The sequence below is a fragment of the Panicum virgatum genome, chromosome 1K (assembly GCF_016808335.1).
Source record: "Panicum virgatum strain AP13 chromosome 1K, P.virgatum_v5, whole genome shotgun sequence".
NCBI lineage: Eukaryota > Viridiplantae > Streptophyta > Magnoliopsida > Poales > Poaceae > Panicum > Panicum virgatum.
Window position 1 is genome coordinate 46,610,860 of NC_053136.1, and position 23,525 is coordinate 46,634,384.

At 49.7% G+C, this 23,525-nt stretch overlaps 2 protein-coding genes and 1 long non-coding RNA gene across 3 annotated transcripts; 1 reads left to right on the forward strand and 2 right to left on the reverse strand.

The window, feature by feature from the left end:
* Nucleotides 1–824: 824 nt before the first annotated feature.
* On the reverse strand, nt 825–2,729 carry LOC120712900 (BOI-related E3 ubiquitin-protein ligase 1-like). Its single transcript, XM_039998830.1, has 4 exons — nt 2,406–2,729; nt 2,224–2,315; nt 1,752–2,122; nt 825–1,660 (listed from the first exon to the last, which is right to left on the reverse strand). The coding sequence occupies exons 1-4, from the start codon at nt 2,450–2,452 to the stop codon at nt 1,130–1,132; spliced, it is 1,041 nt and encodes a 346-aa protein (XP_039854764.1). The 5' UTR covers nt 2,453–2,729; the 3' UTR covers nt 825–1,129.
* A 15,948-nt stretch (nt 2,730–18,677) lies between these two features.
* Nucleotides 18,678–19,611, forward strand: LOC120657541. Its single transcript, XR_005668233.1, has 2 exons — nt 18,678–19,035; nt 19,150–19,611. It is a non-coding gene; the product is annotated as an uncharacterized LOC120657541 (long non-coding RNA).
* A 2,826-nt stretch (nt 19,612–22,437) lies between these two features.
* LOC120655928 lies at nt 22,438–22,971 on the reverse strand. The gene has a single exon (XM_039933916.1). It carries the CDS (start codon nt 22,969–22,971, stop codon nt 22,438–22,440), a length of 534 nt encoding a protein of 177 aa, XP_039789850.1.
* Nucleotides 22,972–23,525: the final 554 nt, after the last annotated feature.

A 23,525-nucleotide genomic window follows, 5' to 3' on the forward strand; every position in this document is an offset into this window, starting at 1 on the left:
TTAGTTGATCCAATTGAAAGTTGTTTTAAATCCAGGACAAACATGATTTGAATTGGTTATCAATTCATGTGACAGTGTTTGAATTTTTTGTTTGATTCAATTTGTATAGAGAATTCCTAAAATGTAATTTGTATAGAGCAAGGAGGGGTCTGGAGAAATGCCAAGCTGCATCGGATACTAAAAAACTATAAATTCTACCTCATTAGACTACAAATAACCTTGTTTTTCAACTAAAATATAATTTTAGCCTAGCAAATGATTTTAGATTTGAGTGTGTTCTAGTCCTATTTGCTCAGAAGAACACCTAATTTTTTATCATATTTTTTTCGAATTTTTTATAAATATTTTTGAATTTTTAAATTTGAAAACGAAAAATGGCGAAAAATACCGAAATTTCTCTTCCCGGTAACTAGCGAAAACGAAAAAAAACACCGAATTTCGGCGAAATTCGACCGAAAAATTTAACCCTGCTCCCACCACGCCGGCGATCGGCCAACGGCGCCGTCTACCGGGCCGCGCCGCGCACCGACGTCCGCCCGTACTCGGCTTCGGAGATCTCGCCGCTTCGCGCGTCATCTGAGGAATGCCGCCGCGCCCTGCTGCAGGCCTCGCGTCGCATCGGACGTGGCGACGTCACGAGGGGGCGGCACGGCGGTTGCGATCGCTTTGTGTAATCCTGGGGCACCGCTCGCCCGCCCATCGCCGGATCCGCCTATCCGGTTGCGCGGACGTCAAGACAAGTGCGGCGAGGAAATTAGGCGCAAGCATGGGGAAAACCTGCTCTCTGATTAGTGGTGTCCAGGAAGAAACAGGAAAGCGACGAGTTGAGAGAAAGAAATCAAAGATGCGTGTGCACCGTTCACCTGCTGCATTTGCTGCTTATACTAGTATTAACAATGAACGTATCAATTGAATTCTCCTAAACCCCTAGTATAAAAAGGAGATTTGAGGAAGGGATGCTCGAAATCGATATGAACAAAAACTTGGGGAAAAAAAAGAAACGGGAAGATTCTAGCTTTCCTACGGCTTCTTTTTTTGTCTCGTTTTTTGGGAAGGCATTGATGGGTTCCTGCACATCATGCACTCACCGGTCACTGGATGGATGGCCGGATGAGGCGAGGATGACAGCTCAACAGAGGATGGCCTCCACGCTCCCCGTCCGCACGCACAGGCACACCGGGCACGCCATGGCGGCGTCCGCGTCGCCGGCGGCGAAGCACTCGCCGCACAGGGAGAGGTGCCTGCAGGGGAGGAGCACCACGGAGGCCGGCCTGAGGCGGCAGCCGAGGCACGCACGGTCCGACGACGGCCCGGCGCGGCGGGGGTCCACGTACGCCGACGACGAGGACTCCGCGGGGCCCGCGTCGCCCGCGGCGGCGAGCTCCTCGACCGACGCGCGCGCCGCGGCCGCGGCCTGCTGCAGCTGAGCGTGCAGGGTGACCGCGGCGGCCTGCTCCGACAGCGCCCTCGCCTGCCACGCCGCCGCCTCGCCACGGAGGCGGACGAGCCGCTCCTCCAGCTCGGCGCCGCGCCGCGCCTCGCGCTCCGCTTCCGCCGCCTTCTCCCGGAGCCGGCGCGCGGCGGACTGGTCCGCCTTGACCAGAATCGCCCGGTTGTGGCGCCGCAGCCGATCGGCCATCGCCCGCCTGAGCTGCTCGCCCTGTGCCCACGAACGTACGGGCGCATCAGGATTGGAACCAAGAAACGAACTTGCGACGTGGATAAACGGATTGCGGGGACTACAATTTTACCTGTTCCCGGATGAACCGGTCGATCTCGTCATCATGCTGCTTCACTTGCGCGGCAAGCTCGTCGGAGACGGAGGCGAACAGCGATTGCGACGCCGAGTGGCTCAGGGCATTCATCATCTGCTTGCTCTCCTGTTTTTGTTGTTGTTGCTGCTGCTCGTCGAATGCGAGGCGGAGGCCAGTCGACACGAGCGCGGTCGCGGCGGGGGACGGGGACGACGAGACCCTGTTCTGGCTCTGGAAGCGCGCCATGTTCGCAAACGACGTCGACTGCTGCGGCTGGAGTGTGAACAGATTGACGTACTCCTCCTTGGCCGCCGGCGGCGGCGGCGGCGCCATGGGCTCCCTGGGCCGCTTCCTCCGATTCCCACTCGCTGCAAAGAAACCGAAACCGTCACAATCCAAGAACTGCAGGGCAGCAGGGCCGTGGTGCGGCGTGCAGCAACATCCTCCTAATCAACATCGGCGCACACACCTCCGCCGCTGGAGAAGTAGACTGCCGCCGGCGAGACTACGGCGAGCTGCGGCGGCCTGGGCATGTCCATCTCCTTCCTCTCCGGCTCGCCTCTGCGACAAAGACCAACCCGTGAGACCACCACTCGCCACGAATCGAAGACCTCTGTACGGGGGCGGGGGGCGGAGTGGGAGGAGGCGCACCTGTCGTGGAAGAGGAGATTGGACGGGTACTGCGCCTGTACTGCCATTGTTAAGGAGGGGCGGGAGGGAGGGAGGCAGGGGAGGAACGAGAAACGGATGGGTGGTGGGTTGGCGCAGCGGGCGGGAGGTCACGGAGAAGACAACTTCCTCTTCGTGGTTTTAATAGCTTCGCAGCCGGGGAGGAGGAGGAGCCCGGTCCAATTCCGCGCACCCACTTCGCACGCTCGCTTTTAAAAACCTCCCGCTCCCAGCCTGCCTCCCACCCTCGCTCGGAACGGAACGGAACGGAGCGGAGCGGGGGGGTCGCGTCGCGCGCTGCCTGCCTGCCTCGGCGGCGGCGGCGGGTGAACGGACGGCGCGAGATGAGCGAACGGGGAAGAGCCCGCTCGGCTAAAATTGCTCGCGGTCGTGGCGACGAAGATACGGGGCGGATGGTTAAAATTAGGCGGCGGATCGCAGAGGACGTGGTGGTGGGGGGATGATTTTACAGCGCGATTTGGTGGCGTAAATGCGGGGGTGAGATTAACCTGGGTGGTTTCGCTACGCGATAATGAATGATGGCGGAGGCGTTTGGAAAAGTCAGGGGGGGAGGCGTTGGAGCCTTGGAGGAATGCAAGGAGGAGCGAGCCTTTCCTTGATGCACCCACTGGCTTTGACGTTAATCTTTCGGGAATTAGCTGGGGCGGCTGCCGGAATAAAGGGGCGCGGTAGAATGCTCTGTCAAGCAAACGTACTCCTCCTGCATTTGAGACCAGCTAAAGATATCGGCCATGAATGTTCTGTGCCACCTAATTTAAGCCATTGGCATTTAGTAGTAGCATCTTATTCGGGGCTTGTTTGCTTGTTGGGTTAGAATTTGGGACGATCATTTTAGGTGAATCAAGTCCGGAACAACTGGCCGATTGGGTGTAATCTTGGGAGTTTGAGAGAGCGCCTTTGTGGCATATGATTGATTAATCTAGGACTACATGTATGTTTTTTCCTTTCTTATTTTTGCAAAAATTATGTACAAATTTTGCGAACAAGTGACGTTTAGGATATCAGCATGTATCTATTAAAGATATAATATAAAATTGTTTCCTGTACAATACATAAAAGACTAATTGTTGTAGCCGAAGTTTGAAATGGATGACTGTTTCTGATCCAGAATGTATCTATTAAATATATCAAATGGATACTAATATGAATTTATTTCTCGAGACAAATATGCTCATGTGGTTTTCAAACATCTGAACTGGACACGTGAAATTTATTTCTGGGTACAGCTTGAAAGGGTGAACTGCATGCTACCAAAAATGAGATGGAATATGTGGTATGGGACCTTAAATGTTTCCGTTCGTGTATCTTAAGATTTTTGTGATTCAAAAAATAATTAAAAAATTTCGGAAATGTAAAAGGGTAATTGCACATTGATCATGGATCGAGGAAATATCAAAGTCTAGTTTTCAAATTTGCACTCTGTCCTAGAATCGTCCGAACACTTGATTTTCCCGGCGCCTTTCACCCCCAGCTGTCAGATATTCAATCAAATGGTGGTGGTAAGCGAACCACGCAACACGTCGCGTCGTCGGGTTCTCTATGGCGGATAAGCTATGCGTGTAAATTCAGGTCAGCAATCAATCGTTGAATTTTTAGTGCTGGCTCATTTTTATGCGCATGTTGTTGATAAGAAGGGATTTGTGTTTTTTTTTCCTGATGGAAAAAAGAAAAGTGGTGTCTTGTTCTATAGCAGTTTGGTTTTATTGGACGCGCTTGTTTGAACTTGCTTTCATTTTCAGCGCTTTCATTGTCTCGTGAAAAAAAATACACGCACAAAAAAAAATGAAGGCTTAGCAATCCGGAGGAGATTGATGCATCCAATCCACTCCTGAGTGGTTTGGATTTTTGGGTTCCTTAAACGAAAAATGACGAATTGACCCGAATCCTCGCAATACATACTTTCTTTCTTTATCCTTCTCTCAATAACACTTTATATTTTTTTTATGAACTCTGTAACGTCTGGCCTTCTCGAAGTCGGGTCCGCTTACATCTGGCAGCTTAATTAGGACACATACGATCCTCACAGACCAACACATATCTTTTCTATACATATCTTTTCTATTTGTCCTCACTCATGCGCACCTGGGAATAACTTCTCAGCCGGTCACCCATCCTCAAATTGCTTCGGGCCAAGCACGCTTAACATCGGAGTTTTTTGGAGACCAGCTTTCAGGAAAAAAAAGTTGCAACTTGTTGGTATGAGTATTTTATTAATCCTATTAAGTCTAAGGCCGAGGTGTCACATACTCACCGACGTCCCCGTCAGTCAATCCCAAGTTAGTAACGTACTCTCTTGGCCACGTCCCGTACGTCCAGTGCTAATGGCCCATGTGCCACGTCCGTGTGTCCAGTGCCAACGGTCCTTGTGCCACGTTCGTACATCCAGTGCCAACGGCGCATCCCAGATGCCCGCGCACTGACCCGCCACGCGCTCGTCCACATGCCGGTGGCATCTGCGCGCCCCACGCACCCGTGCTCACCCGCGCACTTACGCCCGTACGTGTCCGTAAAACCGCGAGAGTCGGTTTTGATACCATTCTGTAACGTCCCACCCCCCGAGGTTGGGTCTGTTTACATCTGACAGTTTAATTAGGACACAGACTATCCTCACAGACCAACCAATGTCTTTTCTGCACACTTTCCCCTCACTCGTGCACATCCGGGAATAACTTTCCGGTCGGTCACCCATCCCCAAATTACTCCGGGCCAAAGCACGCTTAACTTTGGAATTCTTTGGAGACCAACTTTCAGAAAAGAAGTCACAAACTCTAGCCAGTTTCATACCCCAAAATACAAATTGCCAAGTAAAGACTTGATCACAATACAATAATTAAGGGATCAGCAAGTTGGCAGGAGCACGTTGTGTTAGAATTGGAGGGGGTTAATAGGAACGACGCAACAAACAAGGACGCGTACATGCTCAGCTCCCTGCACACGACTGCTATATTTGATAGGAAATTATTGTTGCTTTCCAGTTGGTTCTTCGCAGCCCGGCCGCAACAGCACATACATGCATAGCTTAACTACCAAGTACTAGCGAGCGCTGGCGTGCGTAGGACCCAAAGCTGGATGCAGGCAGAGTTTATTGACCAGTACGTGTTCTAGTTGCGAGCTGATTGGGATTTGGTGAGCACCATTGGGACAACTAGAACAAGCCTCCCTCCTTTTAGAAGCACGGCGATTGAAGCAAGACGCAGGCAAGCTCTATACAAAAAGCAGAGAGCGAAATTGAAAGAAAGAACAAAACATCCTCGCCCGAGAATATTTCTGGCGATCGGAAGATGCAAAAGGGAGCCGGCTGGCGAGCTAGAAAGAATCGAGTGCTGCCGTCTTTGTTCCCGAGGGTGGCTGTCAAGCTGATCGATGCAGCCCTGCATCTACTTCCTCCGTCTCAAAATATATATATATATATATATATAAATCTCGTTTCCGAGAAGTCAAACTATTTTAATTTTAACTAAATATATTCAAAAAATTACTAGTATTTGTGTCTTCGTATAAATATAGTATAGAAATATATTATATAAGTAATCTAAATATACTTATGTTGTAACACAAATATTAATACTATTTTATATAAATTCAGCCAAATTTGAAATTATTTGACTCCTCAGAAAGCGAGATTTATATTTTTTTTGGAACGGAGGAAGTACCTTCCTTGCAAACAACTTCTCCAGACTCCAGTGTCGTCGTTTTTTTTTTATTATTTTATTTTTTGCGCCGGTTTGATCTGGCATGCCTTTCTTCCCCGTCGTCTCTCCTCCTCGACGATGCGCACCTGCACGTGATCGTGATTGATTCTAGGTTTTACTAGGAGGGCCATCTGGAGGTGGAAATGTAAAGTAACCATCAGTGGCGACAAAAAAGAAAAAGAAAGGCTAAGTATCCTGGCGGCATCGGGTTAGCCTCTCGCAAGCTGCTCCCGCTTTTGCCATCTCTGGCGAGCGCGACCATCTGGCGAATGAGCTAGGGGGCGAGACCGTCTGGACTAAAAATAGTCTCCCCCCTCCTTCTGCAGCGCTAATCCGTGACATAATAATAGCACCGCACTGGCGTGTGCATCCATGTCCACGCGATTGGAAACGGACGCACGCATGGACGGCATGCCCTCCCTGGTCAAATCCTGTGCGTGCTTGGAATGTCAAATTGCCAATCACACCAAACCTGACGCACTATCGGAACAGGACAAGCAGCAGAGCAGACTGGTAGTACGCGCGTGTGCTTCAGCTGGCTGCCGGTTAGCCGTCGCGTACACACGGAGACGCAGCCGTCCGCGTAGCAGGTCAGGCACGGTGGTGCGGGTTTGTTGCTGATCGATCAGGCCACCCGTGAACGAGCGGCGGTCAAACACGGCGCGCCCCGCTGCGCGCGTGGCTAAAACGCGGCGACGACGACGCACGGGAGAGCGTCAGAGCGAGAGCGAGAGCGAGGCGGGCGGGCAGCTTCGTTCGTCCGCGTCGGCGGCGGCGGCCGGCCGGGCCGGGCCGCGCGGGGTGGGTGGCGGTGTCGTGGCGAACTGGTGACTGGCGTCTGGTGGAGTGGTGGCGATGATCGAGAGGCGCGCGCGGGGGTGAGAGTGGGGGAGCGAGGGGCGGGCAGGTGCGCATGATGCGAGGCGCGGGCGCGGCAGCGGCAGCGTCGTCGTACGCCCGTCTCCAACCCCCAACACGCATTAAGTGCGGGCAAAGGAAAGGGCAGGCGCGCACGCGGTGGGGGATGGGGGATTCGGATCGGAGGTGGTGCCGGCCTGCCGGGGCGCGGATCGGAGTCGGAGCGAGCGGATGCCATTGCCATGCCGCGCGCTGCGCTCCCTTTGATGGCATCACAAGCATGTCGTTCCGGGTGCGTGGGCGAGGGCGTGGCATGTGATCAGTGATCCTCCTCCTCCTCCGGCCCCGTTTCAAACGCTTGGGTCCCGCGCTCTGGCCTGGCTCGTCGTTGGACGTGATCGCTTGCGGTTGCGGATGCGTGCCAGTTCTCGTCGTGGTGGACTGGCGCTGGTGGTTGTTGTTGTTGCTGTCATGGCATGCGCGCCGCCCCCCGTCGTATGAACGTTTCAGTTTCATCGATGATCTATAGACTGCAGGAATTAGCTACTCCGTAACTACTAGTCGATCAGTTTCTGTTTGGCGTACTCAACAACGATAGATGTTTATCAGCAGGCTGAAAAGTATGAGACAGCGACGGTGCCCGATGAACCAGCGAACACGGAGCACGGGGACACTTGACTTGAGCGCGCGTCGTGTAAATTACTCCCGTCCGGATCGCAATCGGTGGACGGGGCGACGCATGTGCCGGCCGGCCGAGCCATGCCCGTCCGGACAAGCAGGCATGATGGCCTGCGCGAGCTGTGTGTTGTGTTCCGGCTCGTTCGCGGCCATGGCGTCCGGTGGCCACACCGCCAGGTGCGACAAGGAGCTCCCCCGTCCTGGCATCCTGAAGCCGCTCTGCTGGACCAGCGAAACGGCCTACCTGTCGTCGCCTCAGAATGCCTGTACGAATACGGTGGCCTGCCCCGTTGCCTTCTCGTTTCTCCCCCATACGCCTTGGACCATGCCCAGCAGGGCTCTGCACAGGCACGCACACATGGAGATGCCTGCCCGGAGGCGGCCATGCGGATGACCTGACCTGCTACATACTCCGCCAACAACCGGCCGGTGGTGTCGATTTGATCCAGAAACCAACAGTGCTAGCCCTGTTCCGATCGTCCGCGCAGCAAGTCTTGCTGTTTACTTCTGGCACGCATGCGCCCATGATCCAGTAGTCCTATCATCATCAGCGTCATCAGTTCATCGCCATGCCACACGCATACCCTGCTTGCTGCCAGCATACGGTCTCCGGCACGGACACGTCGCCCGGGGCTGTATTCGGAACAGTCCAAGCCTCGCCCGTCGCTCACGGCTCCGCAGTCGTCGTCGTGGCTATCCTTCCCTGTCGCCAACATGTATAAAAACGACGATGCACACGCATGATTTCTTCCTCTTTTTTTCTGAATCTGAAGAGAAGAAAAAACGGAAGCATGTGCCTGCGCTTCTTCAGACTAGTATTTTCTGAAACTGTACTTGCACCGCCCGTCATCGTATCCTCCTCCTTGCGTGCGAACTGCTCCTAATTGATCCCTGCTGTACGGTGTTCTTTGCTCTCTCGACGGCAAGCTAGCTCGCTTTCCTGCCGACTCCACCGCATCGGATACGGCATGCCGGGCGAGGCGACCTCGCTCTCCTTTCTCCTGCGTTTCGAAGCGACTTTACACGGGAGAAAAGGCGGCGGCGGAGGAAACGGGTGGTGGCCGAATCGGAGGAACCGTCTCCTTTTCCGTCGCGAGTGGACTGGCCGAATCTTTGGAGTTCGTGCATCCTTCCCTTTCTCCTCCTTTTTGCCGTGCTCCGTATGCCTTTGCGCACAAACGTCGCGTGCTCGTCCATCGTGCGTGTGACGCGCAGCGGAGAAACCAGAGCCGTCCGTTCGTCCACCGGCGGCACGCCAGGCAAGTGACGCGATGCGACGCATGTGATGTGCCGCCAAGTTTAGGCCGCCTGCTTGTCCGGACACGAGCTCGATCTGGCAGCAAACGAGCGAGGAGGGGTCGGAGGCGTGAGCCACACCCGTCGTCCTGGTCAGGTGTGCATACATGCTAGCAGCTTGTTGCTTGCGATCCCGATCGATCTCGACGGCGCCTGGTTCAGCTAGACTTTCAACTCCGCCGTTCACTCTGCAGCCTAGATTTCTTCCCCTTTGTTTTTTCTCACCGAAATTTCTAGAGTCGTGAGAGCGTTCCACGGACAGATGGATACCGGCGTCGGCGTGGATACATGACCAAATCCTGGATGCTTATCCATGGCGCGAAAAAAGTAGGCGGCGGTTAACCTCTCCTAGTTACCGGTCTTGTCAGCCGGGGCCGGCACACATGACGACGACCAAGCAGAGGATCGGGTTTTATTTCTTCTTATTTTTTTTGGCCTTGTGGGAAAAGAATGGAGAGGCCGGTGACGCTTTCACGAGAGATGCCGGCAATAATCGGCGCCACAACAGAAATTGAAAAAAAAAACTAACTGAAAACCATGGCAGGACTCGCAAGCGCATCACCTCTTGTCTGACGATTGGCAATCCACTCCGATCCTTCAACTCGGCTGCTTTGACGTCGGGACGGATGCTACGTACCTGCTGCCGATACATGACACCAGCTACCTCCATGCTGCAATGGAGAAAATGGCTGCAACTTCTTCCGCTTCCTCTCCGAGCCGATGACGTGAGGCGAGGTAACCTAACATTTTGTAAATTGGCGCGGTACGTAGTGTGGACCTCGCACCCTCCCGGCCCCTCGACAGAGCCGTTTGGGAATAATAATCCGGCCAAAATTATCGGGTCAATCGCTGCGAAAACAACGGATGATGCAGCATGTGTCTCTGTGTGTATGAATAATGGTGATGGTGTAGGCTTGGAATTGTGTTATTTGTTTGTCGGGTTCAAACTTGAAACCACGGCCTGTCCGAGTGATGAATGGTATTAGGTGGCCGGCATTTTTGTGCAGCCGGGTTTCATTCTCTAGATCCGGCCTGGAAGAGGATGCCGTACGATGCAACGCAATGATGCGTGCGTGCGCGATATTTGTATAGAGATTTCGGGTCCCTCTTAACGCCTAACTACAGCCGGGTTTGTGGGTGAGAGTAGCACCGGTGTCATTTTCCCTCATCAATTTTCCGAAAGGAAAATTCAAGAAAATTTCTATCATGCATGTATAGTAGTAGTAGTACTTTTTTTTAAACAAGCAACTTAATCATGTACTTATCCATTTCCCGGCACGTAAAGCGAGTGCCACCGGTACACATTTGAGAATTGACCCAGGGAAAAAGGAATAGTGAAGAGAAAAAAAACAAGAAGCCGTGCATTATTGTGGCTTTGAACGGGCGCTTAAGAATCACATTGCTAGAGACTGGCGCCTGGTGCCACCGTATGCTTCGTGCTGCTTCTGCCGGGGTGCTTCCGTTGTCACGCTCACACATGACAAAACGGCAGCGGATTGCAATGGCATGATGAATCATGCATGCATCCTAGTGGCGGCCGGCCTGATGAATGATCTCCCCGACTCGGCCGATCTCGATCGATCTCTGCCAGGAATACAGCAGGTCACGCCACGCCTCCTCCTCAGGGTTTACCTTTTCGTTTTTTTCCGAATCCCGCCATTTACCGGAAACGAAATTTCGGCCGAAATTTCGCCGAATTTCGCTAATTCCGAACGGAAAGAGAATTCAAATTCAAAAAACAAAATTTCGGTGAATTCCGACCGAAATTTCGGTGATTTCGACCGAAATTTCGGTGATTTCGACCGGAAAATAATGTCCGTTGTGATTTTCGTACTGTTCCCGAGGTCAAATGAAAAACTTTTGAATACCAACTTTGTTCAGTTTTTCGAGATCTACAACTTTTGTTTCAGGAACTTTTTCATTTGAGCAATGGTTTGAAAGTTATTTAATTATTTCAAAAACTACCAATTAAAAGTCTTGTCATTTCATGTGACAACTTTCATTTTCTCTCTTAGGCCTCAACTGGACTTTTATTATTCTTGTTATGGCGGATATTCCTATAAATTTTTAGGGACATTAGTTGATCCAATTGAAAGTTGTTTTAAATCCAGGACAAACATAATTTGAATTGGTTATCAATTCATGTGACAGTGTTTGAATTTTTTGTTTGATTCAATTTGTATAGAGAATTGTTAAAGCATTCTGAAAGGTGTGTTTTCTGGCAGTTTTCCAACGGAAAGTTTTTCCCTGCTCTATAGATGGTGACAATTCTCTTGTGGCCTAAGATTTTGGTCACATGCATGCTGTGGATGCAAGAATTTGACCTTCTCTTCTTATCCTCGGGACTGGAATGGCATCGGAGGAAATTCACTGGAATAAGGTTACAGTCACCGACCTACTATTGCAATGCAAAGCTTTCTTCCACGAAGTGGGGGCAGATCAAAGGCCACAACTGACTTAATCTGCAGTTGCCAATGGAATTTAACACGTATCAGCAATGGCCACAACTTCAAAAAAAAAACTCCCAAGTCTCCACAGTTACCGGCTACAAAGCTAGAAGAAGAGCCAGATCGAGGGCCTGGTTAAGAATAATAGACTACAGCAGACAGAGGGCTTTAGCTGCCATCTCATTCGATCTCACCGCTACATACAAAAGAAAAGAGCTGCTAGATGATAATATAAAAGCAGATGCAAAAGGCAAAAGCGAAGCAAGATTGACGACGAGCCTAATTGGACAGCACGAGGAAACCAGATCTACTAGTCTACTGATGAGAGTATAGTCCACCCGGGCCGGCGATGGATCATCATCCTAGTTGTAGGTATGCATATGAAATTGAATAGGTACCTCACCAATATCATGATAAACCAAAGTCTAGTTGAAGTCGAGGGGGAAAACAAATTTTTGCACATGAAATGACGAGTCATTCAAATTATGATTTCAAATGTTAATTTTAGCCTAGCAAATGATCTTAGATTTGAGTGTGTTCTAGTCCTATTTGCTTAGAAAAACACCTAGTTTTTTATCATATTTTTTACATATTTTTTTACAAATTTTTTTGAATTTTTGAATTTTGAAACGAAATTTATCGAAATTTACCGAAATTTCACTTCCCGGTAACTACCGAAAACAAAAAAAATACCGAAATTTCACCGAAATTTTGAACCCTGCTCCTCCTCTGCTTCACCGACGCCGCACGCAGCAACGACCAGTAAACAAGCGTTGCCCCCCGCAGCTGCCGGTCTACCTCCTCCCTCGTTGTCAAAGGACCTCTAGCTGACTTGGTTAGCGGAACCCAGCGGCACTCCTCAGGTCCTGGGTTCGACTCCTCATGGGAGCGAATTTTAGGTTGAGGTTAAAAAAATCTCCTCGTCTGCCTCATGTCCAAAGCACTGTGGAGCCCGGCCTAACTCACAAGACGACGGGCCCCGTGTACGGGTGAGGCAGGGTTCGGGGATTTTCTTGGCCTGCTGTGAGAAGGTCATTCTACCTCTCAAAACAATGCCGTGGGGACGGTTTTACCCCCGCAGGTCAAGTTTTTTTTCTACCTCCTCCCTCATTTGGGCTGTTGTTAATCCAGGCTAGATCGGCCAACAGCTTCCTTCTCTCCCAATCACAGGATCAGACGGCCCGGGACACGTGCAGCGGCCAGGCCATGTGCGTGCCTGCCCTGCCGTGAGGCGCGGCCTAGTGCTACCCGTTCCGCCTCATCCGGCTGCGGCGGGGACGTTGCTGCTTGTTTTTTTCTCGCGCGGTAGTCTGGCTAGCTCGTGGCTCCATGCCTTGTAATCGTAGCTAGGGATTCCAGAATCCATCCATCCATCCAGCCTTGCCTGCCTTTGTAAATGGAGTCGCCACTGTGTCCGGCGTGGAGCTCTGAGCGCGCAAAAGATGGCCGGGCGGCGTGCAAGCTGATGAGGACTTTTTGAGATGCCGGCCGACCGGCAGGCTTCTCAGTCAGGTTCTCATCTCATCTAGCTACTCCGTCCGTAGGCCGTAGCATACACATCTCCGTGGGGGGCGAGAGGGGAAGAAAAAAAAAAGAGACATAGAAAGACAGTCTGTGTCAGGCTGCTGAATTGCTTATTGCCACTGCACTCCCCCCACTCAATCAAAGATGGCCACCGGGTTGGGAATTCAGAAATGAGTTGGATGCCTCAACCGGAGGTGGTTGTCAGCCTCAACAAGACAAGGCGGCTTTGTGAATATTTCCGCTGCGAGAAGCTGCTGCTGCTGATGGCAAACCACTCAACGGAAACATGGATGATGGCACGCGAGCCGAAAGATTTACATAATGGCGAAAAAAAGAAAGAAGAAGAAGAAAAAAAAAATCCGGCAATCATGGCCGACGCACACACGACCATATAAATACGGATCGAATAATGCAGCTAGCTATAGCTAGCTAGGCAGTAGAGGTGCGTGACGAACACAGTGCCGCATCTGTTCATGCTGCTGCTGTCCTCCTCACGACGCCGATCGGTTCAGGCGAGCGTGAGGACAGTCTCGATCCATACTCTACTATACAATCAATCTAAGTATATTTATAGTCTTCTATTTATAGTTTTTTTTCTGATGTGGCACTCTAATTATTAAAGAGAGAAGAAAAATAAAATAAAATTTGGTTTCTAGATAAGACATCAAGTCTACGCATCATTCAATACTCAAGAAATTAGGGAGATTTACATTGTGGAGGGGCGTGGAGTCCATGGATTTTATGATGAAAGAAAAACAATAAATAATTTTATGTATAGAAACTACTATTACATACTTTGCATTGAGAAGTATAGTTTCTTGTGATGGAGTTTTTAAGTTTAAGACTCTACGAGTGAAGTCTGTATTGGGACTGCCCTGCTGATTTGTAACAATGGCATTTGCTGCTACCATTACCGTTTCACCACCGCAAAGGACGACGTGGGGAATGCCCCGTCGCCATCCGAAAGATCCAAAGGCCATTACCACGGCTTCTCTCCTCCCCGCGCGTGTGTGTGTGGGTGGGGACCCTGGCGCGAATCGGCAAGCTTCATGTGACATCCTTGAATACCAGAGCGAAAGACGGGGCACCAAGCCCGTGTTTGGTTGCGTAATTCCAAATTCCAAATTTTTTTTCCGGCACCTGCATGAAGACTTAAATTTAGACGAAATAAAAAACGCATTGCGACTGCTATCTGTAAATGCCGAGACGAATCTAACGAACCTAATTAGGCTATAATTAGATGCTAAATTGCTACAGTAATGCTACAGTAAATAACCTCTAACGACAGATTAATTAGTCTCATTAGATTCGTCTCGCGATTTACAGACCAGTTCTGTAATTATTTTTATGATTAGTCAATATTTAGTACTTCAAATATAGAAAGATGTCTTTTCAAAATTTTTACGGACTGAACCAAACGGGGCGCAAGTGAAGCCAAGCAAGCCGAAGCAGATCGGAGAAAGAGAGATGCCATGGCGAGTGAGGTTGGTCAGAGGGCAAGCAAAGGCAGGGGGAGGTGGAGAACCGAATTCCCATGGCACGCCAACCCCACCACCTCATGCTCTCGGCAAGCAGCAGCTGAGCGAGTATTTATTTTCCCCCCATGCTTTAAGGAAAGAAGAGACCAAAGAGATCTGAACAAAGCGGGGGAGCAATGGCTCGGCGACCTCCGTCGTGCAGGTGCGATGCCGACGAGCAGCAGACGGGGCAACAGCAACCGAATTGTATATGATATGCATGCCCCCTTCAAATTGGCAGGCAGGGCTGGTGCCCAAGGGCCTGTCAGGCAGCCCTGCTTGCTTTCAGAGACCACTCTACTCCACCCAACCGAACGACGGAGCGAGCGGGCATTATTGCTGTGCTCATGGCCTGGGGAATTTTACAGGGGAAATGTCAATGGAGGAATCGGATACATTCACATCTACAATAACTGATGGGTGGAGGAAAAAATGTATGTGCTCCTACAACTAACTGTCAAGATACGCAAGTAATTGCAGAAAGCGGCTTCAAGGTGCGAGGCAGCTACCTGAACCTGTGCAGTCTAGGTGACACTTTCAGCAGCAGTTGAGTACCACTGGGGGCTTTTGATTTTCATTGCAGATTCAGTCTAAGCAACAACTGGTAGATAGGGGGGCTGACGCAAGGCTGCGAAACTGTACAGCCCAAGCTCACGCATGCTTAGTCGCTAATGCGCTTTCACAATTCTCACGAATCATGGCCGTCACCACCGGTGTCTTTCTCCACTAAATGCAGTGCTCGAACCGAAGCATATGGGTGCTGTCAGAGCGGGGGCGCCCCCCTTTCCTTTGGCCCCAAGCTCACACTTCTCCACGCCATGCTCCTCCTCCTCCCGTTCTTTAGCCAGGCCAGCCACCTACTCTGCTGTTGCTCACATTGCCATCCTTGTCCCCATTCTTTTCAATACTTTTCTTGCCTTCCATCCGCATCTCTCTCCTTTTTTTCCGTCTCTAATCTCTTTCACATCAGGCAGCTTCTTGGTTGGATAAACACCACAGGCTCTCGCGTACAGCTAGGTGTTTCAGCCTTTAATTATGGTAACTGATGCTGCCGGAGACTGATGAGAGTGTTTCCTGGAGGAGCACCAATCTCGCCAATCGCCATCACATGCGCTGCCTTTTTATTATTACACGCCTCTGATCTTCCTCATGTGAGCAAGCCCCAAGGTCACACCCCCTCTCTGCTCTCTGGGCTGCCGCTGAACAGCCACCACCCCACCCCGGGTCTCGCCAACCTTAGCTCCTCTCCCCTCTCTCACCAGTCAGGCAGAGTCATCACTCATCCCACACAGGCCACAGTGCTCTGGCTCCTCTTGGACGTGTGCGACCTTCAAGAAATGGGAGCGTGTGCGGTGTATGTGCCACTGTGTCTGTGCGTGAAACATCATACGACTGCACACTGAACCAAAGCTGGGAGCGTCACAGCTACCCTCCTGCGGGGATCCAAGGCCATGATGATCTGGTGCCCACTGCTAAACCAAAAATCCTCCGATCGATGCATTTGCAAGCTTGTATGGATCCTGTTATGCATCTAACAACGTATCGATCACTTTATTCTTCAGTCGAAAGATTGATCCTGAAATTTTAGCTGCCCCCCCCCCCCCCCAAAAAAAAAAATCTTCAGCAGCTACTCCTACGCAAAGCAAGCAACAAACCCTAGAGGTGAAAGCAGTAAGCGATCAGGGTTCAAGATCGGCAGGTGATTTGCAGCGGCATGTGCATTGTTCCTTCCCCACGCAGCAGCTCGAGATCACAAACTGGAAGTCTTTCCCCATGGCGCCGCGCATGCATGGCCTCTGGGCCTGACCTCAGATTTGTTAGTTTCTACTGCCCGCAGCAGCAGCGGCGACCATTACTCCGTTCTGGTGAGGAGCGCCGGGTCAGATACCTAAATCACGATGGCCCGATATTATTGTCAACTAACGTGTGCCCGGGCATGCCCTTCCAAAGGGCCGGTCCTGGGACGCCCTGTGCATTGCCCATCTAGTCCACAACACCATTGCACTGTCTTTTGATGCCGTCCTAATGGGAGCCAGGATCGAGGCCAGCCGAGCCCAGCAGTCCCAGCACTCACTCAACGGCCGATTCCCATTCACCCACCAGCTGCTACTGGAGAGGAAGAAAGGTGGGGGAAAAGGGTCGCCGTTGTAGACAGGAATTGATTTGGACTTTGCGAACCACATGAAGGCAGGCCAACCTCTTCAGTCCGGCCACACCCCACTTGATGGCAATCACATGAAATGGGCAATGCTTATAATTGTTTACTGTTGCTTCAGATTCATCTTTCGAACGAAAAAAAAATTGTTTCTTCAGATTCCTTTTTCACCAGGTGTACAACAAATTTTACTGCTTTTTACCAGGGTTTAAAAGCTATGTTGTTGTTGTGTATTACCTGGGTTTAAATAAATAAGATAAGATGCCGACCTAACTAGATTTGAAATGATAAGTAGCATCTTACCAGTTACCACACACCGACACATGTGAAAACATAAATATTTTTCCTATGAATTTACTAAAGCACAAATTCTTCACTAAAGCGGTGCTCATTTTACATTTGCATGCTAAAGAAGTAAAATCAAATTTTTTTTTCACAAACATGTTGACAAACCCGGTAATTTGGTCATCCTATTCAGTTTTCCACAAAAAAAGGTTTCCCTTTCTCTCTTGTTTTATTTGGTGCATGTGGGCTACCCATAAGAGTTGCCCACTCATGCTGGTTCACGAAATAGTAGTCCACCTATAAAATGGGCTCCAGATGGTGCCAGCTACACAATCGTTTTGAAACGAAGCTATCTTACTGATGAATAGGCCAAGATGCAAACCTAATCCAATCAGCATACCGCGCGCGACGAGAAAGAAGGAACTCATCATTTTCTTCGTGCATAATCTAGACACCACGAGCCTGACCTAACACATCTGATGGCTATTAGTTTGATGCAGGCATGCACATGGCTTAACGTACAGGTCCGAAGTAACCATGCCCCATGCATGCCGAGAACAGTAGCTAGAGCACAACTACTGTGCAAGGCTACAAGTTTTGACTGGACAAATATGTTTACAGGATTCTTTGCTCGATCATAAGGTACAAAGGACTTCACTAGAGTTCACAGGGTAAGCATGGGAGAAAGGTCGTATGATGACAATGAATAATGTTGTATTATACCATCACGATTAAAGTTGTTTGGTCACACGGTACAAGTATGCCATGTGCTTCAAAAGAATCATGGCACAGGTGCACCAATGCACATGTATGCTTAGAGTACAATTTCACAATCTATGATAAATTTGTTCATTGATAAGTTGGTTCACAACTACTTGTATCACTTAATGCTATGAATTAAACTGCTTGTATTGTCCCTATTTTTCCTTGCACTCCCCATATTATTTATTTGTCTGTTTCTTCATAATAAAACTCAAAGAAAGTAATCACGTTCAAACTTCAGAGATTTTGGTGCTAATTAAGTTCATCCAGCAGCTGGAAACTTCTTCATGGTAGCATATACAGTGAGGTAAGACTTATAATTGATCCATGACTGTTTATCTTAGGGCGGAAGCAGAGGCTGCATCTGAGTCACCAACTCACCATCTGATCCATCATCAATGCTAGATGACAGCCAAGAAACATAAAGAGATGAAGAAGAGCGAAAGGATAGCGGCGGTGGAATAAAGCAGGAAATATAAGGCAGAGGAGGAAAGCAGCAAGCAAAGCCCATTGGTTTCAGGGCTTACACAAAGCAAGCCAGAAAACAGGGATTGGCATCATCGTCCTCTCTATTATAGTGAGCCCACCCTACAAATACTCTCTAGGATCCTAAAAGAAAACTAATGGAAAACAGCCAACTGAATGTAAAATGGTACCAATTGGAAGCTGAATTCAATTCTTTGATGAGCGTGACTCCACCAAAAGAAGCCGAATGAAGAAAAAAAAAGGAAAATTACCAAAAGGAAGCACCGAAGGGAGAAAACTTTGGCAGGTAAAAAGAAGGGAGGGAATTGCTTCGGAGGGCCGTGGTGGGTTCGTTACATGCTTATGTTGGGTGAGTAGAAAGATGCTAAAAGCAAAGTGGATTGGGATGGATGGTCCTCAGTACCGGCTGACAGATAGCAACTGAGGCTGTTCTTCTTTAAAGATAATGAGTTCAGCTCTGACCATTTTCTGAACCACTTTCGATTACTTACGTTAGAAACATGATGTTGGATACTAGGGATGCAAGCGGGGCGGGTTCTGCCGCAAGCCCGCTGGGCTGACCCGCGCCGCATACCCGCGTAACGCCGCCAATGGGCCCGCAGAGCTGAAGCGGCGCTTCGCGGCCTGGCCGCGATGCCCAGCGGCGCCGCGTAGCTCGCAAAACCAAAGGCTCGCATCCGGCATCTCCCCTCGATCCTACCCTAAAAAAAATCTCCCCTCGATCCACTCCGCCGGCCGGCGGCTCGCCACTCCGCTCCGCCTCCGAAGCCGCCGGCACCACTTCGTCTTCGTCTCCGCTCCATCTCCGCCGACGCCGGCACCACCCCCACCAACCCAGCGGAGCGTCCACTCCAGCGGCGACTCGAGCACCGAATCCGTCTCGATTTGTTGGTAAGGAATACTTACTCCCTCGCCTCGGTCATTTTTTCTTCGGGAGATGGTGCGGGCACTCTCAGGGAGCATGACGATTCTTGATTTGTTCTGTTCCATTTTCTTCTTCCTCAGCGGCTCAGCGCGCGCAAGATCTATTGGTATCTGTGTAGGAGGCGTATCCATGGTGTCTCCGTCCGCTCGTGTGCCATGGCAAAGAATGGTTCCAGGCCTCCTTGCTGCTTCCCCTGGCCCTACTACTCCTACCTTCGTTGCAGCACCCATCCCTTCCCAGGTCCCTGAACCCCATCGTCAAGAACAGGGAGGAATCTAGACAACAGGGAAAAAACGAAAGGTCAGCAGCAGGATTGCTAAGCCACGTAGAAGAAAAAATGAGGAGAAAAAGGGATTCCAAGTACAGTGCTAATAGATTAGTGTGGTTCTGTAATGTAATCCATTTTAGTCTTTTCGAGCACTCGCCGATGTCATCATCGGATGCTGAAGTATAGTTGTAACACATATTTGGATTTCGATTTATGGTGTTGCAAAATCTGGAACATATAGTTGTTATAGACTTGTTACACATTAGTTGCAAAATCTGGAAACGTCAGCTCTGCTAGCTTGCTAGTGCGGACGGTCAGCTCTGCTAGCTTTGCTAGTGCGGACAGTGTTCTCGAGGTGACGCGGCCTAAGCGGGCTGCCGCAAAGCCCGCAAAAACTTGCGGTGCTATGCGGGCCGCCGCAGCTGCCCGCGTGAGAGTTTGCGGCGCATGCGGACGTGGGGCGGGCAGCCGCCACCCGCCCCGCTTGCATCCATATTGGATACTCCAAGGCAAAGCCTTTTAACCTATTCGCCAAGATGATTGCACACATGAGAAATGCAAACATTGGGAAGTGGAAAATAAGTCACACCTCACACACACTGCCAGTCAATTGCAAGACAATGAGCACTAATAACCAAGTTTGGACAGGTTATCCCTAGAGACAACTCAACAAACATATATATTATCATATATCCTGAGTGAATGCAGGTTAGTGTTTTTGGCATTTATGCAAAGCATATCCATAGTACATGCACGAGCTAGCTAACTTTGGACATAGCTTCTGAAACTGATAAAAAACACTTGCATAGACAACACTTTGGCAGGTGGCTTTTACCCTGGACCGTGCTAGTCCACTCCATTAGCATTTTCAACACTGAAATTTTAGTATCCCCTGGTGTTGCAGTATGTCACACCCTCCACGAACTTAAACTTATTTGAGAATTAGTAGTGAGTTTCTACATCATTGTTCTAGATAAGATATTGGAGATAGTTTTTCTGACTCAATCACCTACTGTTAGCTCTCTTACTCCCTTTTTTTTTCCTCTTCTTCTTCTTTCTTTTGTTGTAGTCTTGGTGGGGTGGTAAAGGACCCAAGATTTTGAAATAGAAAATTTAAGGGCCAGGCTCTAATCTTATACAATTTTGAATTAAATAATTTAAGGGCCTTGCTGGGCTGTGAAGAAGTCACTAGAGCCATAGTCCATTACCACCCCTATGTAATACTGCCTTTTCTTTTTAATATATAGCACAGTAGGGGCGCGCCCCTCCTGTTTCCCTTCAAAAAACAAAACAAAATTGAATGAGATAAAGCGGAATCCTTGCAGATATGTATGATGTCGAGAGAAAAAAAATATCGTATCGCTGCCATCACCACTTGACACTTGCTCTCATGTGGATTTAGTTGGCCATCACCAGCAAATTATTGTCAATAAAAGGTTGGCAAAGGAGAGGGATGGCCGGAGGCGGACAGTGGCTAACCAAATCTGAACAAATTTACAGATGGAAGACTACCAATTAACCATTTGAACATAACAAACTACGCAGAATATGGCCATTTTCAATTTATACCTAAATCAAGAGTCAGGATTGCACAGACAAACAAGTAGTACCCGGATGCAATGAAAGTTCCAATTAGAATGGGCCAGAATTGCAGCACAGATTGAGAGAAGGTGCCAATATATAAACATGGAGTAATGATTAACCATTATAACCTAACGCGGCATTGAAACAGCACAACTCAGTTGAGATCACTCAACATTGCGAATTTGCAAGTGCAAACTGTGGCTTTGCTCAATTTAATATTCACGCGCCAGATTAGCATTAAGAAATTTCTCGTTAAAAAACAGAGATTAGAATTAAGAAATACCAAAGATTTCTCTACTTGAATGTATGTCATAATCAGTCGCCCATAACTTAGCAGTTAAGTCATTAGAGAGATAGACAAGGGTGTGTGTTTTGCGTTTTGCATACCAAGCTTGTACGGATCCGGCGATCCGAGGGGGGCTCCTATATCTTATGGAAGATGATTAAGCAAATCATTTATAAAGCTCATTAAGACCCAATTAATGTTGAACTAGTATTTTGAAAATGTTGAAACAATATTTTGGAAATGTTGAAACTCAACATTACCACTTTCTTCTCCGGCGGCGGGGCAGGGCAGCGGCGTGGAGCAGCGGTGCACAGGAGCGGCGGCGACGGCTGCAGGCGGCGGCGGTGGCCCGCGGCGGGGCAGGGCAGCGGCGCGTGGAGCAGGCGGCACGCAAGAGCGGCGGCGGCGGTGGCCGGTGGCGGGGCAGGGCAGCGGCGCGTGGAGCAGGCGGCGCGCAGGAGCGGCGGCGCGCAGGAGCGGCGGCGACGGCTGCAGGCCGCGACGGCGGGTGCAGGTAGCGGCATGCAGGAGGCGGAGGCGGCGGCAGCGCGGTCCCCTGTGGCGGTGGGTGCACGGGAGGGAAGGGGGAACAGGAGGATTATGGTTGGACTGGGTAGATCCAATGAATGTAGATTATTACACGAATCTCAAACAGTAGAAGGTGGGGAAGAAAAAATTATCCGAAAGATATATAGGATTGGCGGATCCGCAGAGGGCAGACGACGCGGCACACCGGCGACGGGAAATTCGGCCAGGAAGATGACGAGACGGCGTCAGCGGATCAGGCCCTTCTGAGATGGAGAGAGCGCTCTGCAGCGGCCCAGAAAGAGCCTATGGATCGCTCGCTCGCGAGAAGAGAAAACAACGATCTGACCAGCCTAAAAAAATATTGACGGCCCAACAAGAATAAGGTTTCAGTTATCCAGTTCGTTCATGAACCATCTTTTTATCTTCAGACTTCAGTACATTCCAAGCACCATGACCTGATTCCCTAACACCAGCAGCGCTGCGGCATGAAAACTTTTATTCAATTATTAAAGAACCTTTTTTCTCTCCAATAAATTTCAAGCAACTTATAAAAAATCAAGGTTCTAATGCCATAACGACAGTTCTACTGCTAAATGCCTTAGACGATTTAAAACCATGCAAAAAAAAAACATCATAAATTCATGACCCTTGCGAGTTGCGACCTATGAATCCATGGTCATCACTTGCGAGTTGTGACCCATGTTAATTTGAAGGCTTACTCTCCAGCAGACGAAGGATGTCGCTTGCTAGGCCGGCCAGAAGGCTGTTCTCCGTGTTCTCCTGTGCAATCGGATCCTTATGGGCGTTCCCCTCAAACAGAAATATATCGCAGTCCATCGGCCGCGCGGAGGCATTGGCCGATATCTCGAACGAGGCATCACTGAATCGGCCAGCGTCCAAATCGACACGGACGTCCGCCAATGACTGCAGCATATTACCGTAGTACTCGCGGCAGGTGCTCAGCTCGCCGACAAGGTAGGAGATGACGCGCAGCGTGGACGCGGCCTTGGTCGTGGTAATGTTGACGGCGGCCGCCGCCACCCCGCGGACGTCCGTGGCAGCGGTGGCTGCCGGGTCGCCGGAGAGCGCGCCCACGCAGTAGTTGTAGGGCCACAGGGGTTGGAGCTGCGCACACGTCGCGTTGATGACAGACGAGCCACTGACGGCGAGCCCACGAGCGATGGCCACGGCGAGGAGTACAATGGCTATGAGCTGAACCATGGACGATGACCTCATGGTGGCCGGTGTGCGTCAGGTACTTTGCATATCGCAAGAGATCCCGTGGGATTTATGGAGGAAAAGGGGGTCTGAGAAGGAAAGTAGAGGTAGATCGAGCAATAATCAATCAGCATTAAATTTGATATATACTACATACTATATATACAAATATATGATCAATGCCCTTCCTGATGGGTGAATCGTTTTATATTAGGTGCTAATGATATACAAATGATTTCTATCCGGATTCGCGCACATGAAAATCGGTCAAATAATATCACCACTCTTAGGACCTATTTGATCCGCCAACTAATTGGTTGATAGTTAATTTTAGCTATAGTTGATCCAAACGGAACCAGCTAATGTGCAGCTAAACCTCTCCTAAGAGCAACTCTAAGAGCATCTCAAGAGCTCTTGTATTTTATTAGCTAAATGTGAAGATTGTACCCCTTTATAAAAATATAGAACTCCCTAATTCTATGGAGTAGTCCAAGAGACTAGCTAAACTGTAATACTATAGTCAAAATTGAGTTCACGTCATCAATTTGCATCGGACTATTCCTCTTCTGCCT